Here is a 17,283-nt window from a genome sequence, read left to right on the forward strand (position 1 = left end):
TGATAAATCGTATAAATATTAAAAAGTCTTCATTATACTTTCATTATTTGTTTTGTCCCCCTTTTTCTGCTATTGCAATTCCGAAATTGTGAGCTTTTCAGTTCCTGTTAGAAATGGAAGTGAAGAACACTATTATATTCCACACAGCCATTGGCTGCACACTCTAGTGACCTATTTATAACTGTCCCTAATTGGTCACAGCAGAGAAGGTAACACAAGTTACAACATGGCAGCTCCCATTGTTTTAAAGACTCTAAAACTTTACACTTATTTTGTTATTATTTAAACAGCTAATGAAACTTTAAAAACTACATCTACATGTTATTCTCAGACTAATCTTTTATTTGAATACTCAATTCTGTCTATCATTTATTTAGTGTTTATTGTCCCTTTAAAGTATTGGCTAATAGGCACAGTTTAAATGCATTGTTACTGAATACATTATAGCCCTCTCTGGCAGCCAAGGGATTGTGGTTTAGAACATTAATGTGATAAAACAGAGGACCACATCGGTGTGATACATTTAATGTAGTTAATTCATTTCAAGTATCAATCTATTCTACCTAATATATACTTACCCTGCTTTTGTATAAGACCTGCCCACAGCAGCACACGTATTCTCCTTTGCAACAAACAGCATATAGACATGATGTCTTCTATATATTTAGATAGCACAGTAAAAAAAAACAGCCAAATACTAGAGGCAGTTTTTGTTCTGGCATGGAGTGATAACCTGTTTTATTGCTACAAAATAAGCATTCATTTTAAAAAATCCATATCATGTTTGGAGAATATATTTTGCTTAAAAAATTCTTTAATTAAAGGCACATAATACTCATATGCTAAATCACTTAAAACTGATGAAGTATAACTGTAAAAAGCTGATATCACCTGAGCATCTCTATGTAAAAAAAGGAAGATATTTTACCTCACAATCTCCTCAGCTCAGCAGAGTAAGTTCTGTGTAAAAAGTTATACTCAGCTGCTCCCAGCTGCAGGTAAAAAAATGAAGAAATGAACAGCAGCCAATCGGCATCAGCAGTGCTGACGTCATGAACTCTTACTGTGATCTCATGAGATTTGACTTAACTCTCATGAGATTTCATAGTAAGCTTCCTTTACCTGATTGGTGAAATAATATGAGAGTGCACGAAGCTCATCCTTTCAGTTGTCCCAGGACAGACACACTAATATGATGCTTAGAAATCCTTTACAATGGGAGGTGGCTACTGAGGAACTTTTTATGTAAAATATCTTTCTTTTTTACATAGAGATGTTCAGGTGATATTTTCTAGTCAGCTTTTTACAGCTATGCTGCATCACTTTCACGTGTTTAAACATTTGGGTATTATGGCCCTTTAATGTAATCTAAAGAGAACCACATGAAATGTTTAAAGGGGCAAGAGCAACTATTGCAGCCCTATATGTAAAATCTAAATGCTTTATATTTTCTAATGTTAGTTGTCACAGTTTGGCCTCATATTTATGTGCATTGCATTGTGGCTACTTAGGTAGGATTTACCTAGATGCGTATGTTTCATCTGTGAAAAAAAATATTTATTTATTTATTTTACATATTTCCTCTCAATTTATATAATTTAAGAACTTTTATTGTTTGTTATATGAGAAAGTGAGATTGCTCAGGTGGTTATGTGGCTGAATGTAGCATTTGAAATACCTGACTAAACTTCTGTTCTGAGTTTTAAAGGAAATATGAAACCCACATTTTGTCTGTCAGGAATCAGATAGAGTTTGCAATTTTAAACAACTTTCTAATTTACTTCTATTATCAGTGTTTTTTGTTCCTTTGGTATCTTTTGCTGAAAAGCTGTATGGCAACAGTTTTGCAAGAATGTTATCCATTTGCAAGAGCACTAGATGGCAGCACAATTTCCTGCCATGTAGTGATCCAGATACCTACCTAGGTATCTCTTCAACATAGAATACAATGGGAATTAAAGGACCAGTCAACACATTAGATTTGCATAATCAACAAATGCAAGATAACAAGACAATGTAATAGCACTTAGTCTGAACATCAAATGAGTAGTAGATTTTTTTATAACAAATTTGAAAGTTATGTATATTTCCACTCCCCTTGTACCATGTGATAGCAGTCAGCCAATCACAAATACATATACGTATAGTCTGTGAATTCTTGCACATGCTCAGTAGGAGCTGGTGACTCAGACATTGTAAATATAAGACTGTGCACATTTTTTTTAATGGAAGTAAATTGGAAAGTTGTTTAAAATGATATGCTGTATCTGAATCATGAAAATTTAATTTAACTTGAGTGTCCCTTTAAGCAAATTTGATAAAAGAAGTAAGCTAAAAAACAAAATGTATGCTCTTTCATATTCCTTGAATGTAGATGGTAGAATTCACAATTAATTATTTAAAAAAAAATATATATATGCGTGTGTGTGTATATATGCACTATTACAGGCTGTCACTGTTTAGTTCAGATAAAGAATATGTTATTGCTAGTAGGCATTTCGTGTTTCCTCTTTTATTATTATTTAGCTGTATATTCCTTCTTGGTCATGTGACCATGAGTAGATAACTTAAATTATGATAAAATGTCTTTGATTTGTTTTATTTAAATGACCACAATTATGATTTCAAGGAATGCTATTCTGATTGAGTTAGTGGCATTTTCTATTCAGGATCAGCAGTGCTCTGCGGCTCCCCATCTGTACTTTGTGTGTTAAACACACAGAGTTGCAGGGTCACTAGTGATAAAAACAAATTAGATCATAAAACGTTTCTACTATAATGGCCCTTTAATCTTATCCAAGATGCTGTTTGCTCAATGGTCATTTTTATCTGTTGAATTCCCAGCCTGCTCATTACTCTATGATGATTTAGTTGCTCTTCTCAAACACTCCCATTTACCAGGACATTGTGACATTTGTTATATAATACATCAAACGTGACTTTCTCAACCTTTTTATAAGGCTTTCTGTAAGAGTCAATAATGTAATACGTAGCCCTGGAGGGACATTTTCAAGATAAAACATAAATTAATTTTGGGTAGAATATTAACACACTTGTGTACAATAAAGGAATTCCATAGTGATGAAGTATTCCATGATATGAATTCTCTAAGATAAACAGGTTCAAGTGTTACTTCATCAAAGACGTTTATAGAAAAACATAACTTTGTAACCGTGTCTACAATTTAAATCTAAGGAGGTTGGTGTTTAATATTTTTATATATTTTTTTATCTTCTTCTTTTTTAGGTTTTGAGGGCTGCTCTATGGTCCCCACAATCTACCCGCTAGAGACCTTGCACAATTCTTTGTCTCTCCGACAAGTCACTGAGTTTTTAACTACTGTATGCAAACAGTTTGGCGATTCCCATTCTAGAGGATCTGCAGGTAGCTGAAACAATTTATAAATGTTTTGGAGGGAATGGGTTGTCAATTTTATATTAAAAGCACACTTCACTGATGATTATGCTTAATTTATAAGGACCACACAGATAATTGAGCATGATTTTATTTTTGTCCACTTTTGCTGTAATTTACATGCTTCCACAAGCCTAAAAATAAAATAAACAATGTTTCCTTTAGAACAGTATCTACTTTTCAAATACAGTATACAAACAAACTTATACATTTAAATGCCCTCTTTTATATGGAACTAAAACAAAGACAAAATGTTTGTGAAACGCTTGGATTGACTATTGAAACAAATAGCGGACTTTCATTCATGAAGTATAACATACTTCATGCAGAAAGTTCCTTTATTTATTTAAAGCAATAACCGTTCTAAGCTGCTCAGGCAGCCCACGGCAGAAATTTATTTTGCTAAGAGGTGACGTTTTTACCTCTTAGCAAATAGCGAGCAGGAAATCCAGCTCCCAAGGGTGCCAAGCCAGATTTACCGCACGGCTATTGGCTAAAAGGTGAAAATGTCACCTCTTAGCAAAACCGCGTTCTGCCGTAGGCTTCCTTAGCAGCTCAGAACGGCGATCACTTAAAACATGCATAAAGTATGTTATACTTGAGGAATGAAAGTCTCCTTTATTTGTTTCAATAGTTAATCCTAGCATTTCACAAACGCTAGTACTGACTTTCACTTTAAGTATACTGCAGTTTACTTGACCCTGCGACATCCTGCATACCTGGTAATTTTGCTAACAATGTCTGTTTAAAAAATAATTAACATATATCCTCTGCAATACAGTAATTAACTGTTGAAATATACTGCACATGTGTGTGTATGTATATGTGTATGTATGTATGTAAATATATATATATATATATATATATACAGTATGTATATATATATATATATATATATATATATACAGTATATATATCTATATATATATATACTTTGCAAATTATGTTTTGCACACAGTAAAATATTGAAAAGTCTGTCTTATAGACATATTTTAAGCTGTGATATATACAATCTTTTGTAATGGCTTTTGATTTAAATAGGGAACTACCCTTAGACATGATAACATATTAGAGATACTGATTTTTCCACCTGATAATTGTATACTTTGTGTATTTTTCATTCTCATATGCATTATATTGGTTGCATTTTCTCATCATTAAGGAGGTCATAAAGAAAATGCTCCAATATATTAGAGCATTTTATTATTGTACTAATGATTGTACAATAATGCAAAGGGGTTAAACACATAATTAAAAGGACATTAAATTCAAAATTTAATTCCACGTAAAAATGTTTGGAATGGCCTTCCATTATTTATTTGAACTACTTTTTCTGTGCACTAAGTCTTAAAATTGCAGGTTTTCCTTGCAGGGTATTCCATAGATCACAGAACCTTGACACTCCTACATTCTGTACAGTGATTGGTTGAAATATGCAGAAGCTTGTTTGTATATGCCCCTAATTGGCCACATCAAAAGAAGTAAAATTAGTAACATTCAATAGGCTATGTCCTGCATCTACAAAACAAAACATATTTCTTTCCTAAGATATGGTGAGTTCACAACGTCATCAATTACTAATGTGTTTTCTTTCTAATGACGCAGTGAGTCCACGGATCATCATAATTACTGTTGGGAATATCACTCCTGGCCAGCAGGAGGAGGCAAAGAGCACCACAGCAAAGCTGTTAAAGGGACACTGAACCCAAATTCATTCTTTCTTTCAGAAAGAGCATGCAATTTTAAGCAACTCCCCTTCTCAGAATCCCCAGTCATTCTCTGTGCCTTTGTCAATGGAGGAGGTAAAGTTTTGGTGTCTGAAGAAAATTGGATTTCCTTCGCTACAAGCAAGATTTTTTGGGTCTATCCATAGTCCACGTTAATCTCTTCAGTAGGGTAGTGGTGGCTTTAAAGCAGTTAGGAACTTGTGAGGTGAGCCTCACTGCGTATTCCTAACATATTTGCTGCCCTAGTATGGAAAGCCAGAGTAGGTTTACTCTGTCTTTCTTTTTCTCCAACATAGGTGTGTCCGGTCCACGGCGTCATCCTTACTTGTGGGATATTCTCTTCCCCAACAGGAAATGGCAAAGAGCCCAGCAAAGCTGGTCACATGATCCCTCCTAGGCTCCGCCTACCCCAGTCATTCTCTTTGCCGTTGTACAGGCAACATCTCCACGGAGATGGCTTAGAGTTTTTTAGTGTTTAACTGTAGTTTTTATTATTCAATCAAGAGTTTGTTATTTTAAAATAGTGCTGGTATGTACTATTTACTCAGAAACAGAAAAGAGATGAAGATTTCTGTTTGTATGAGGAAAATGATTTTAGCAACCGTTACTAAAATCCATGGCTGTTCCACACAGGACTGTTGAGAGGAATTAACTTCAGTTGGGGGAACAGTGAGCAGTCTCTGGCTGCTTGAGGTATGACACACTCTAACAAGACGATGTAATGCTGGAAGCTGTCATTTTCCCTATGGGATCCGGTAAGCCATGTTTATTAAGATAGTAAATAAGGGCTTCACAAGGGCTTATTAAGACTGTAGACTTTTTCTGGGCTAAATCGATTCATTATTAACACATATTTAGCCTTGAGGAATCATTTAATCTGGGTATTTTGATAAGATTATATCGGCAGGCACTGTTTTAGACACCTTATTCTTTAGGGGCTTTCCCAAATCATAGGCAGAGCCTCATTTTCGCGCCGGTGTTGCGCACTTGTTTTTGAGAGGCATGACATGCAGTCGCATGTGTGAGGAGCTCTGATACATAGAAAAGACTTTCTGAAGGCGTCATTTGGTATCGTATTCCCCTTTGGGCTTGGTTGGGTCTCAGCAAAGCAGATACCAGGGACTGTAAAGGGGTTAAAGTTAAAAACGGCTCCGGTTCCGTTATTTTAAGGGTTAAAGCTTCCAAATTTGGTGTGCAATACTTTTAAGGCTTTAAGACACTGTGATGAAATTTTGGTGAATTTTGAACAATTCCTTCATATTTTTTCGCAATTGCAGTAATAAAGTGTGTTCAGTTTAAAATTTAAAGTGACAGTAACGGTTTTATTTTAAAACGTTTTTTGTACTTTGTTATCAAGTTTATGCCTGTTTAACATGTCTGAACTACCAGATAGACTGTGTTCTGAATGTGGGGAAGCCAGAGTTCCTTCTCATTTAAATAAATGTGATTTATGTGACAATGACAATGATGCCCAAGATGATTCCTCAAGCGAGGGGAGTAAGCATGGTACTGCATCATTCCCTCCTTCGTCTACACGAGTCTTGCCCACTCAGGAGGCCCCTAGTACATCTAGCGCGCCAATACTCCTTACTATGCAACAATTAACGGCTGTAATGGATAATTCTGTCAAAAACATTTTAGCCAAAATGCACACTTATCAGCGTAAGCGCGACTGCTCTGTTTTAGATACTGAAGAGCATGACGACGCTGATAATAATGGTTCTGAAGGGCCCCTAAACCAGTCTGAGGGGGCCAGGGAGGTTTTGTCTGAGGGAGAAATTACTGATTCAGGGAACATTTCTCAACAAGCTGAACCTGATGTGATTACGTTTAAATTTAAGTTGGAACATCTCCGCGCTCTTCTTAAGGAGGTATTATCCACTCTGGATGATTGTGACAATTTGGTCATCCCAGAGAAACTATGTAAAATGGACAAGTTCCTAGAGGTCCCGGGGCTCCCAGAAGCTTTTCCTATACCCAAGCGGGTGGCGGACATTGTAAATAAAGAATGGGAAAGGCCCGGTATTCCTTTCGTCCCTCCCCCCATATTTAAAAAATTGTTTCCTATGGTCGACCCCAGAAAGGACTTATGGCAGACAGTCCCCAAGGTCGAGGGAGCGGTTTCCACTTTAAACAAACGCACCACTATACCCATAGAAGATAGTTGTGCTTTCAAAGATCCTATGGATAAAAAATTAGAAGGTTTACTTAAAAAGATGTTTGTTCAGCAGGGTTACCTTCTACAACCAATTTCATGCATTGTCCCTGTCGCTACAGCCGCGTGTTTCTGGTTCGATGAGCTGGTAAAGGCGGTCGATAGTGATTCTCCTCCTTATGAGGAGATTATGGACAGAATCAATGCTCTCAAATTGGCTAATTCTTTCACCCTAGACGCCACTTTGCAATTGGCTAGGTTAGCGGCTAAGAATTCTGGGTTTGCTATTGTGGCGCGCAGAGCGCTTTGTTTGAAATCTTGGTCAGCTGATGCGTCTTCCAAGAACAAGCTACTTAACATTCCTTTCAAGGGGAAAACGCTGTTTGGCCCTGACTTGAAAGAGATTATCTCTGATATCACTGGGGGTAAGGGCCACGCCCTTCCTCAGGATCGGCCTTTCAAGGCCAAAAATAAACCTAATTTTTGTCCCTTTCGTAGAAACGGACCAGCCCAAAGTGCTACGTCCTCTAAGCAAGAGGGTAATACTTCTCAAGCCAAGCCAGCTTGGAGACCAACGCAAGGCTGGAACAAGGGAAAGCAGGCCAAGAAACCTGCCACTGCTACCAAGACAGCATGAAATGTGGGCCCCCGATCCGGGACCGGATCTGGTGGGGGGCAGACTCTCTCTCTTCGCTCAGGCTTGGGCAAGAGATGTTCTGGATCCTTGGGCGCTAGAAATAGTCTCCCAAGGTTATCTTCTGGAATTCAAGGGGCTTCCCCCAAGGGGGAGGTTCCACAGGTCTCAGTTGTCTTCAGACCACATAAAAAGACAGGCATTCTTACATTGTGTAGAAGACCTGTTAAAATGGGAGTGATTCATCCTGTTCCATTAGGAGAACAAGGGATGGGGTTCTACTCCAATCTGTTCATAGTTCCCAAAAAAGAGGGAACGTTCAGACCAATCTTAGATCTCAAGATCTTAAACAAGTTTCTCAAGGTTCCATCGTTCAAAATGGAAACCATTCGAACAATTCTTCCTTCCATCCAGGAAGGTCAATTCATGACCACGGTGGATTTAAAGGATGCGTATCTACATATTCCTATCCACAAGGAACATCATCGGTTCCTAAGGTTCGCATTCCTGGACAAGCATTACCAGTTCGTGGTGCTTCCTTTCGGATTAGCCACTGCTCCAAGGATTTTCACAAAGGTACTAGGGTCCCTTCTAGCTGTGCTAAGACCAAGGGGCATTGCTGTAGTACCTTACTTGGACGACATTCTGATTCAAGCGTCGTCCCTTCCTCAAGCAAAGGCTCACACGGACATCGTCCTAGCCTTTCTCAGATCTCACGGATGGAAAGTGAACGTGGAAAAGAGTTCTCTATCTCCGTCAACAAGGGTTCCCTTCTTGGGAACAATAATAGACTCCTTAGAAATGAGGATTTTTCTGACAGAGGCCAGAAAAACAAAACTTCTAGACTCTTGTCGGATACTTCATTCCGTTCCTCTTCCTTCCATAGCGCAGTGCATGGAAGTGATAGGTTTGATGGTAGCGGCAATGGACATAGTTCCTTTTGCGCGCATTCATCTAAGACCATTACAACTGTGCATGCTCAGTCAGTGGAATGGGGACTATACAGACTTGTCTCCGAGGATACAAGTAAATCAGAGGACCAGAGACTCACTCCGTTGGTGGCTGTCCCTGGACAACCTGTCACAAGGGATGACCTTCCGCAGACCAGAGTGGGTCATTGTCACGACCGACGCCAGTCTGATGGGCTGGGGCGCGGTCTGGGGATCCCTGAAAGCTCAGGGTCTTTGGTCTCGGGAAGAATCTCTTCTACCGATAAATATTCTGGAACTGAGAGCGATATTCAATGCTCTCAAGGCTTGGCCTCAGCTAGCGAGGGCCAAGTTCATACGGTTTCAATCAGACAACATGACAACTGTTGCGTACATCAACCATCAGGGGGGGAACAAGGAGTTCCCTGGCGATGGAAGAAGTGACCAAAATTATTCTATGGGCGGAGTCTCACTCCTGCCACCTGTCTGCTATCCACATCCCAGGAGTGGAAAATTGGGAAGCGGATTTTCTGAGTCGTCAGACATTGCATCCGGGGGAGTGGGAACTCCATCCGGAAATCTTTGCCCAAGTCACTCAACTGTGGGGCATTCCAGACATGGATCTGATGGCCTCTCGTCAGAACTTCAAAGTTCCTTGCTACGGGTCCAGATCCAGGGATCCCAAGGCGGCTCTAGTGGATGCACTAGTAGCACCTTGGACCTTCAAACTAGCTTATGTATTCCCGCCGTTTCCTCTCATCCCCAGGCTGGTAGCCAGGATCAATCAGGAGAGCGCGTCGGTGATCTTGATAGCTCCTGCGTGGCCACGCAGGACTTGGTATGCAGATCTGGTGAATATGTCATCGGCTCCACCATGGAAGCTACCTTTGAGACGAGACCTTCTTGTTCAAGGTCCGTTCGAACATCCGAATCTGGTCTCACTCCAGCTGACTGCTTGGAGATTGAACGCTTGATCTTATCGAAGCGAGGGTTCTCAGATTCTGTTATCAATACTCTTGTTCAGGCCAGAAAGCCTGTAACTAGAAAGATTTACCACAAAATTTGGAAAAAATATATCTGTTGGTGTGAATCTAAAGGATTCCCTTGGGACAAGGTTAAGATTCCTAAGATTCTATCCTTCCTTCAAGAAGGATTGGAAAAAGGATTATCTGCAAGTTCCCTGAAGGGACAGATTTCTGCCTTGTCTGTGTTACTTCACAAAAAGCTGGCAGCTGTGCCAGATGTTCAAGCCTTTGTTCAGGCTCTGGTTAGAATCAAGCCTGTTTACAAACCTTTGACTCCTCCTTGGAGTCTCAACTTAGTTCTTTCAGTTCTTCAGGGGGTTCCGTTTGAACCCTTACATTCCGTTGATATTAAGTTATTATCTTGGAAAGTTTTGTTTTTGGTTGCAATTCTTCTGCTAGAAGAGTTTCAGAATTATCTGCTCTGCAGTGTTCTCCTCCTTATCTGGTGTTCCATGCAGATAAGGTGGTTTTACGTACTAAACCTGGTTTTCTTCCAAAAGTTGTTTCTAACAAAAACATTAACCAGGAGATTATCGTACCTTCTCTGTGCCCGAAACCAGTTTCAAAGAAGGAACGTTTGTTGCACAATTTGGATGTTGTTCGCGCTCTAAAATTCTATTTAGACGCTACAAAGGATTTTAGACAAACATCTTCCTTGTTTGTTGTTTATTCCGGTAAAAGGAGAGGTCAAAAAGCAACTTCTACCTCTCTCTCTTTTTGGATTAAAAGCATCATCAGACTGGCTTACGAGACTGCCGGACGGCAGCCTCCCGAAAGAATCACAGCTCATTCCACTAGGGCTGTGGCTTCCACATGGGCCTTCAAGAACGAGGCTTCTGTTGATCAGATATGTAGGGCAGCGACTTGGTCTTCACTGCACACTTTTACCAAATTTTACAAGTTTGATACTTTTGCTTCTTCTGAGGCTATTTTTGGGAGAAAGGTTTTGCAAGCCGTGGTGCCTTCCATCTAGGTGACCTGATTTGCTCCCTCCCATCATCCGTGTCCTAAAGCTTTGGTATTGGTTCCCACAAGTAAGGATGACGCCGTGGACCGGACACACCTATGTTGGAGAAAACAGAATTTATGTTTACCTGATAAATTACTTTCTCCAACGGTGTGTCCGGTCCACGGCCCGCCCTGGTTTTTTAATCAGGTCTGATAATTTATTTTCTTTAACTACAGTCACCACGGTATCATATGGTTTCTCCTATGCAAATATTCCTCCTTAACGTCGGTCGAATGACTGGGGTAGGCGGAGCCTAGGAGGGATCATGTGACCAGCTTTGCTGGGCTCTTTGCCATTTCCTGTTGGGGAAGAGAATATCCCACAAGTAAGGATGACGCCGTGGACCGGACACACCGTTGGAGAAAGTAATTTATCAGGTAAACATAAATTCTGTTTTTCACAGGTCTCTGTAAGGAGTGGCGTCCTTTCATACCGTGTGAGCTGTCTACCTGCCGTACAGCTGGAATTGCAGGTAAGTGCTGTTTTGTCTTCTAGGTTGGGACACTGGCACTGAAGGGGTTAAGAAGAAAAGCCCTCTGCAGTATATTTTGGGACTTAATCCTTAGGAGAGGATTACTTTTAGGCAATGTGCAGGCACTGGTGTGTGTGACTTCAGAAACTTAAGGGTTAATCACCTTTGTTGTGGGAAGGGGTTAACTTGTGGCTCGTGTGTGTTTTTTTTGGGGGGTTTTTTGTTTTTTAACCTGTTAGTTTATTTATCTCAAACGCTACTGTAACGAGCAGTGCTTTTTAAACGTATTCCGATCGTCAGTGTCTAACAAAATTTCACTGACAATGTCAGTTTTGCCTTCACTATCAACTTGAGTGTGCGCTTTTCTTGTTTTCGCTTAGCCAATCATGTGACCGGCTCTTCCACCTCTGAGATCTGCCGTAGTGGTGTCGGATCGAGCTGCGACACGGCAGCTTCCTTGGGCTCTTAACGTTTGGGCTCCAACTGCGGATGGGCAGGTAAGCACCTCAGTTTAATGCTGAGGTGTAGAGGTGCTTATTGTTTGGTATAAAAAAATGCTAGTGAATTATTGCAGTCCTTTTTTTTTTGGTAGCATTTTTATTTGCCTTAGCAGTATTTGAGGTTTAAAGTGACAGTGCAGGTCATTTTTAAACATATTTTAATTTCTCATTCTGCTGGAAATAATTGTGGACAGGACTCTGTTTGTGTGGACAATTGTCTGCTCTGTCTTGAGAATCAGATTGTAGTACCTTTGCAATTCTGTACCTCAGGTCTAAATAAAACCCTGAAATGTAAAGAAAAGATTTTTTTTTTCTCAAATGAGCCTAAATGTGTCTCAGGATGATGCTGTTCAGGCAATGCCACAGCTTTTTCCATTAATGTCCCAAGCGTCAACGGCATCACATGCAGTGCTCTGCGGTTCCTCTCAATCTCCTGGAGGAGTGATATTGCATGCAGAAATTGCTGCCCAGGTATCTTCAGCGGTATCTGTGGCATTAGCTGCCTTTCCTATTCTAAAAGGAAAACGCAAGAGGAAAATTAGAGATTCAGATAGTAAGGTTTCTGTTCCAGCTCCTGCTATCCAAGTTGTCCTCCCTCATAAGGCTGATGAGGAAGATACGTTGGTAGCATCTAAGGGTGAAATCTCAGATTCGGACATTATAATTCCTTCATCTGATGCTGAAGTTGTATCCTTCAGATTTAAGCTTGAACACCTTTGTGTACTGTTTAAGGAGGTTTTGGCTACTTTGGACGATTCTGATACTCCTGTCGTTGTTAACCCTAAGAAATCTAGTAAACTTAATAGATACTTTGATGTTCCTTCCTCTGTGGAGGTGTTTCCTGTTCCTGATCATGCTACGGAGACTTTTGCTCACGAATGGGAGAAGCCAGGGATACCTTTTTCCCCGTCTCCTGTCTTTAAGAAGATTTTTCCTGTCGCTGACTCCATTAAAAAGTCATGGCACACGGTACCTAAAGTAGAAGGGGCTATTTCTACTCTGGCTAAGAGAACTACTATTCCTATTGAGGATAGCTGCTCTTTTAATGATCATATGGACAAAAAGCCGGAGGCTTATTTGAACAAGATGTATATTCATCAAGGTCTCCAATGGCAACCTGCAGTGTGTATGGCCACTGTGTCAAGTGCGGCATCTTATTGGTTCAACGCCTTGTCTGATTCTCTTCAGGTAGAGTCTCCCTTGGAAGAGATACAAGACAGGATTAAGGCTCTTAAGTTAGCCAATTCCTTTATTTCTGATGCTACCTTGCAGGTTATTAAACTGGGAGCCAAGATATATGGCTTCGCTGTCCTAGCTCGCAGGGCTTTGTGGCTGAAATCTTGGTCAGCCGATGTTTCCTCTAAGTCCAAGCTTCTGGCGATTCCTTACAATGGTAAGATCTTGTTTGGACCTGATCTGGCAGAAAGAATTTCTGATATTACAGGTGGAAAAGGGTATTTTCTATCAAAGATATGAAGAATAGACCTAAAGGACGTCAGAGTAATTTTCGTTCCTTTCGTAAATTTAAAGGAAAGTCTTCCTCTTCCAAGCAGAAGCCGTCCAAGTCTTCCTGAAAGCCCAATCAGTCTTGGAACAAGGGGAATTTATAAAAGAAGCCTGCAATTGAGTCTAAATCGGCATCAAGGGTTTGCCCCCGACCTGGGATCAGATCAAATGGGGGCAGACTTTCTCCGTTTTTTCAGGCATGGATACGAGATGTCCCAGATCCCTGGGCTGTGGAAATAGTTCTCAAGGTTACAAAATAGATTTCAAGGCCTTTCCTCTCAGGGGCAGATTTCACCACCTGGGAGGTTGCCTCTGAGGAAGGACCTTCTATCTCAGGGTCCATTCCTTCATCCAAATCTCGTTTCTCTGAAGCTGACTGCTTGGCGATTAAATGCTTAGTTCTGTCTAAGCGTGGTTTTTCTGAGTCGGTCATTGAGAACATGATTCAGGCTCGCAAGCCTGTTACTAGAAAAATGTACCATAAGGTATGGCGTAAATATCTTTATTGGTGTGAATCCAAGGGCTACTCTTGGAGTAGGGTCAGGATTCCTAGGATTGTCTCTTTTTTCCAGGAGGGTCTGGAGAAGGGATTGTCAGTCAGTACTCTGAAGGGTCAGATTTCTGCGTTATCTGTTTGATACTCAAACGTCTGGTGGACATGCCAGATGTTCAGTCTTTTTGTCAGGCCCTGGTCAGAATCAGACCTGTGTTTAAGTCTGTTGCTCCTCCTTGGAGCCTTATGCCTTAACCTTGTTCTTAAAGTTTTGCAGCAGGCTCCGTTTGAGCCATTGCATTCCATAGATATTAAGTTATTGTCTTGGAAGGTTTTCTTTCTTTTTGCTATCTTTCTGCTTGGAGAGTTTCGGAACTCTCTGCCTTGCAGTGTGATTCGCCTTATCTTATCTTTCATGCTGATAAGGCGGTTCTTCGTACTAAGTTGTTTTTTCTTTCTAAAGTGGTTTCAGATAGAAATATGAATCAGGAAATTGTTGTTCCTTCTCTATGTCCTAATTCTTCTTCCCATAAGGAACGCTTGTTGCACAACTTGGATGTTGTGTGTGCTTTAAAATTCGACCTATAGACGACTAAGAATTTTCGCCTGTCTTTTGCCCTGTTTGTTTCTCTGGCAAGCGTTAAGGTCAGAAGGCTACTGCTACTCCTCTTTCTCTCTGGTTAAGAAGTATTATTCATTTTGCTTATGAGACAGCTGGTCAGCAGCCTCCTGAGAGAATTACAGCTCATTCCACAAGGGCTGTTTCCCTTTCCTGGCCTTTCAAAAATGAAGCTTTTATGGAACAGATTTGCAAGGCTGCAACTTGGTCCTCTTTACATACTTTTCAAAATTTGATACTTTTGCCTCTGCTGAGTCTTCTTTTGGGAGAAAGGTTCTTCAAGCAGTGGTGCCTTCTGTTTAGGTCCGCCTGTCTTGTACTCCCTCCGTAGTCATCTGTGTCCTCTAGCTTGGGTATTGGTTCCCACTAGTAATTGATGATGTTGTAGACTCACCATATCTTAGGAAAGAAAAGAAAATGTATGCTTACCTAATACATTTATTTATTTCCGGATATGGTGAGTCCACAACCCCACCCTTAGATTTAAGACAGTTGTTTTTGACTAAAACTCAGGCACCTCTACACCTTTGTGTTATTCCTTTTTCCATTTCCCTTCGGTCGAATGACTGGGGATTGTGGGAAGGGGAGTGACACTTAACAGCTTTGCTGTGGTGCTCTTTGCCTCCTCTTGCTGGCCAGGAGTGATATTCCCATTAGTAATTGATGACGTCGTGGACTCACCATATCCAGAATTATATAAATTTATCAGGTAAGCATAAATTTTCTTTTTTTCTAACTAAATTACAGTTTTATATGTTTTTAAAACATTTATTTTGAGTGCAGTTTTATATTGCAATTAGTGATGTCGCGAATTGTTCGCCGGCGATGTTCGATCCGCCCCCTATTCGTCATCATTGAGTAATACTTTGACCCTGTACCTCACAGTCAGCAGGCACATTCCAGCCAATCAGCAGCAGACCCTCCCTCCCAGACCCTCCTACCTCCTGGACAGCATCCATTTTAGATTCATTCAGAAGCTGCATTGTTAGTGATAGGAGGGACAGTGTAGCTGCTGCTGATTTAGTATGGAAATCTATAGCTAGGCTAGTGTATTCAGTGTCCACTACAGTCCTGAAGGACTCATCTGATCTCTGCTGTAAGGACAGCACCCTAAAAAGCCCTTTTTAGGGCTGCTTTTTTTTTCCCTGTGTAATCTAATTACAGTTGCCTGCCTGCCAGCGTGTGTGTCAGGCTCACAGCGTATACTGTGCCCAATTGCCCAGTGCCACCACTCATATCTGGTGTAACGGTAGTGTAGATTTAAAAAAACAAACACTTTTTTGACTGTGTTAAATAATAGCAGTCAATTTCCTTCACACGTGTGCGTTTAAGTGCCTGCCTGCCAGGGCACAGTGTCACCCCAGTGCAACTCATATCTGGTGTAACAGCAGGACCGTCTTTAACACAGGGCAAAAGGGGCAGCTGCCCAGGGCCCAGTTTCTGTTGAGGGGCCCAAGAGTCCTAAAAAAAAAAAAAAAAAACTTCTGATGTGACATGGGGAACACACATATTCAGTCCTAATACTGTCACAGTCAAAAGTTCTCTGCTTATATTTTTTTTTTTTTTTTAAACTGTGCCGGTGTCATGTGACATGCCAAGCTATTGCCATGTGCTGTATTAGATGTGCACTATGCAGCACTGAATGCAAAGTCCTAACTCGGCATCCAGCCATTCCCACTGCATCATAAAAGTTCTTACTGGGGTTACCAATGTTACCAGGTAACTGCTCTGGTGGTAGGGATTGTTTCTGGGTAGGGCTGACTGTAGGCACATGCAGCAGAAAGCTGGAGCGGCAAGCACATGAGGATTTGAGCATCTGTGCAGCTGCATATACTGCTCTCTTCAGTCTTGAGGCTGTGTGACTCATCTCACACTGTATCCATGCAGCCTTGGACAGACAGCATCCAGTCTGCTGGTCCCCTTAGCCCTGCTCTTTCTGCTGTGGCCCTAAGATCAACTAACTGAAGTTTGTTAGGGGAACAGTGCTTTGTAGAAATGTGTCAGTGGGAAGAATAAGTGAGTGCACACACACCCCTCTCCATGCAGCATTGTCTAGTGCAGGGTGAGAGGGAACTTGTTTCTAGCAAAGAAGTGACATGTGCTGCTGTGGCTGATGTATAGTGTCATGCTGATACTTCACACATTAATGTAAGGTTTATTTTTATAGTTTGTTTTCTCTCTGTCTCAGATTTTACAGCTTCCCATAGTAGTTCTGCTGTTCCAGGCAGTAAACTTATACTGCACCTCCATGCTTCCTCCTCAGTCTTTACCTTGCTTTGCTCCTGTTGCTGCCCTAAATCTCTTTAACCAGCTAACCTCACACCAGAATCACATTCAAAAGAATATTAAATGAATCCACAGTGGAGGAATTTATATATTTATTTACTTATTAGTACTGCTTTGGTCCAGTTTCACATATTGCAATTTATTTCCGCTGCTGGGCTAATAATTAAAAAAAAAAATTTGATTTAGTTGTTTTTTTGGAACGTTGGGGTGGAGAGCGAAATTGCATGGGGGGGGGGGGCAAGAAAATTTTTGCCCAGGGTCCACTCAATATTAAAGACGGCCCTGTGTAACAGTAGTGTAGATTTTAAAAAAAACAACACTTTTTTGACTGTGTTAAATAATAGCAGTCAGTTTCCTTCACACGTGTGCGTTTAAGTGCCTGACTGCCAGGGCACAGTGTCACCCCAGTGCAACTCATATCTGGTGTAACAGTAGTGTAGATTTTAAAAAAACAACACTTACCACAACTTATTAGATAGTTGGAGAGCAGTAAATAAAGGAGCCCAAGAGTACA

The 17,283-nt window shown here is 40.7% G+C and overlaps 1 protein-coding gene across 3 annotated transcripts in view; it reads left to right on the plus strand.

Annotated features, from left to right (window-relative positions):
• PPIP5K1 (diphosphoinositol pentakisphosphate kinase 1) overlaps positions 1-17,283 on the plus strand; it is a 488,970-nt gene that overhangs the window by 457,448 nt on the left and 14,239 nt on the right. For all 3 annotated transcript variants that reach the window (XM_053717727.1, XM_053717728.1, XM_053717729.1), the window contains one exon: positions 3,247-3,384. In XM_053717727.1, coding sequence (XP_053573702.1) covers positions 3,247-3,384 — 138 coding nt within the window. The remainder of the gene's footprint in view (positions 1-3,246; positions 3,385-17,283) is intronic.

The sequence above is a fragment of the Bombina bombina genome, chromosome 6, assembly GCF_027579735.1.
Source record: "Bombina bombina isolate aBomBom1 chromosome 6, aBomBom1.pri, whole genome shotgun sequence".
Taxonomy (NCBI): domain Eukaryota; kingdom Metazoa; phylum Chordata; class Amphibia; order Anura; family Bombinatoridae; genus Bombina; species Bombina bombina.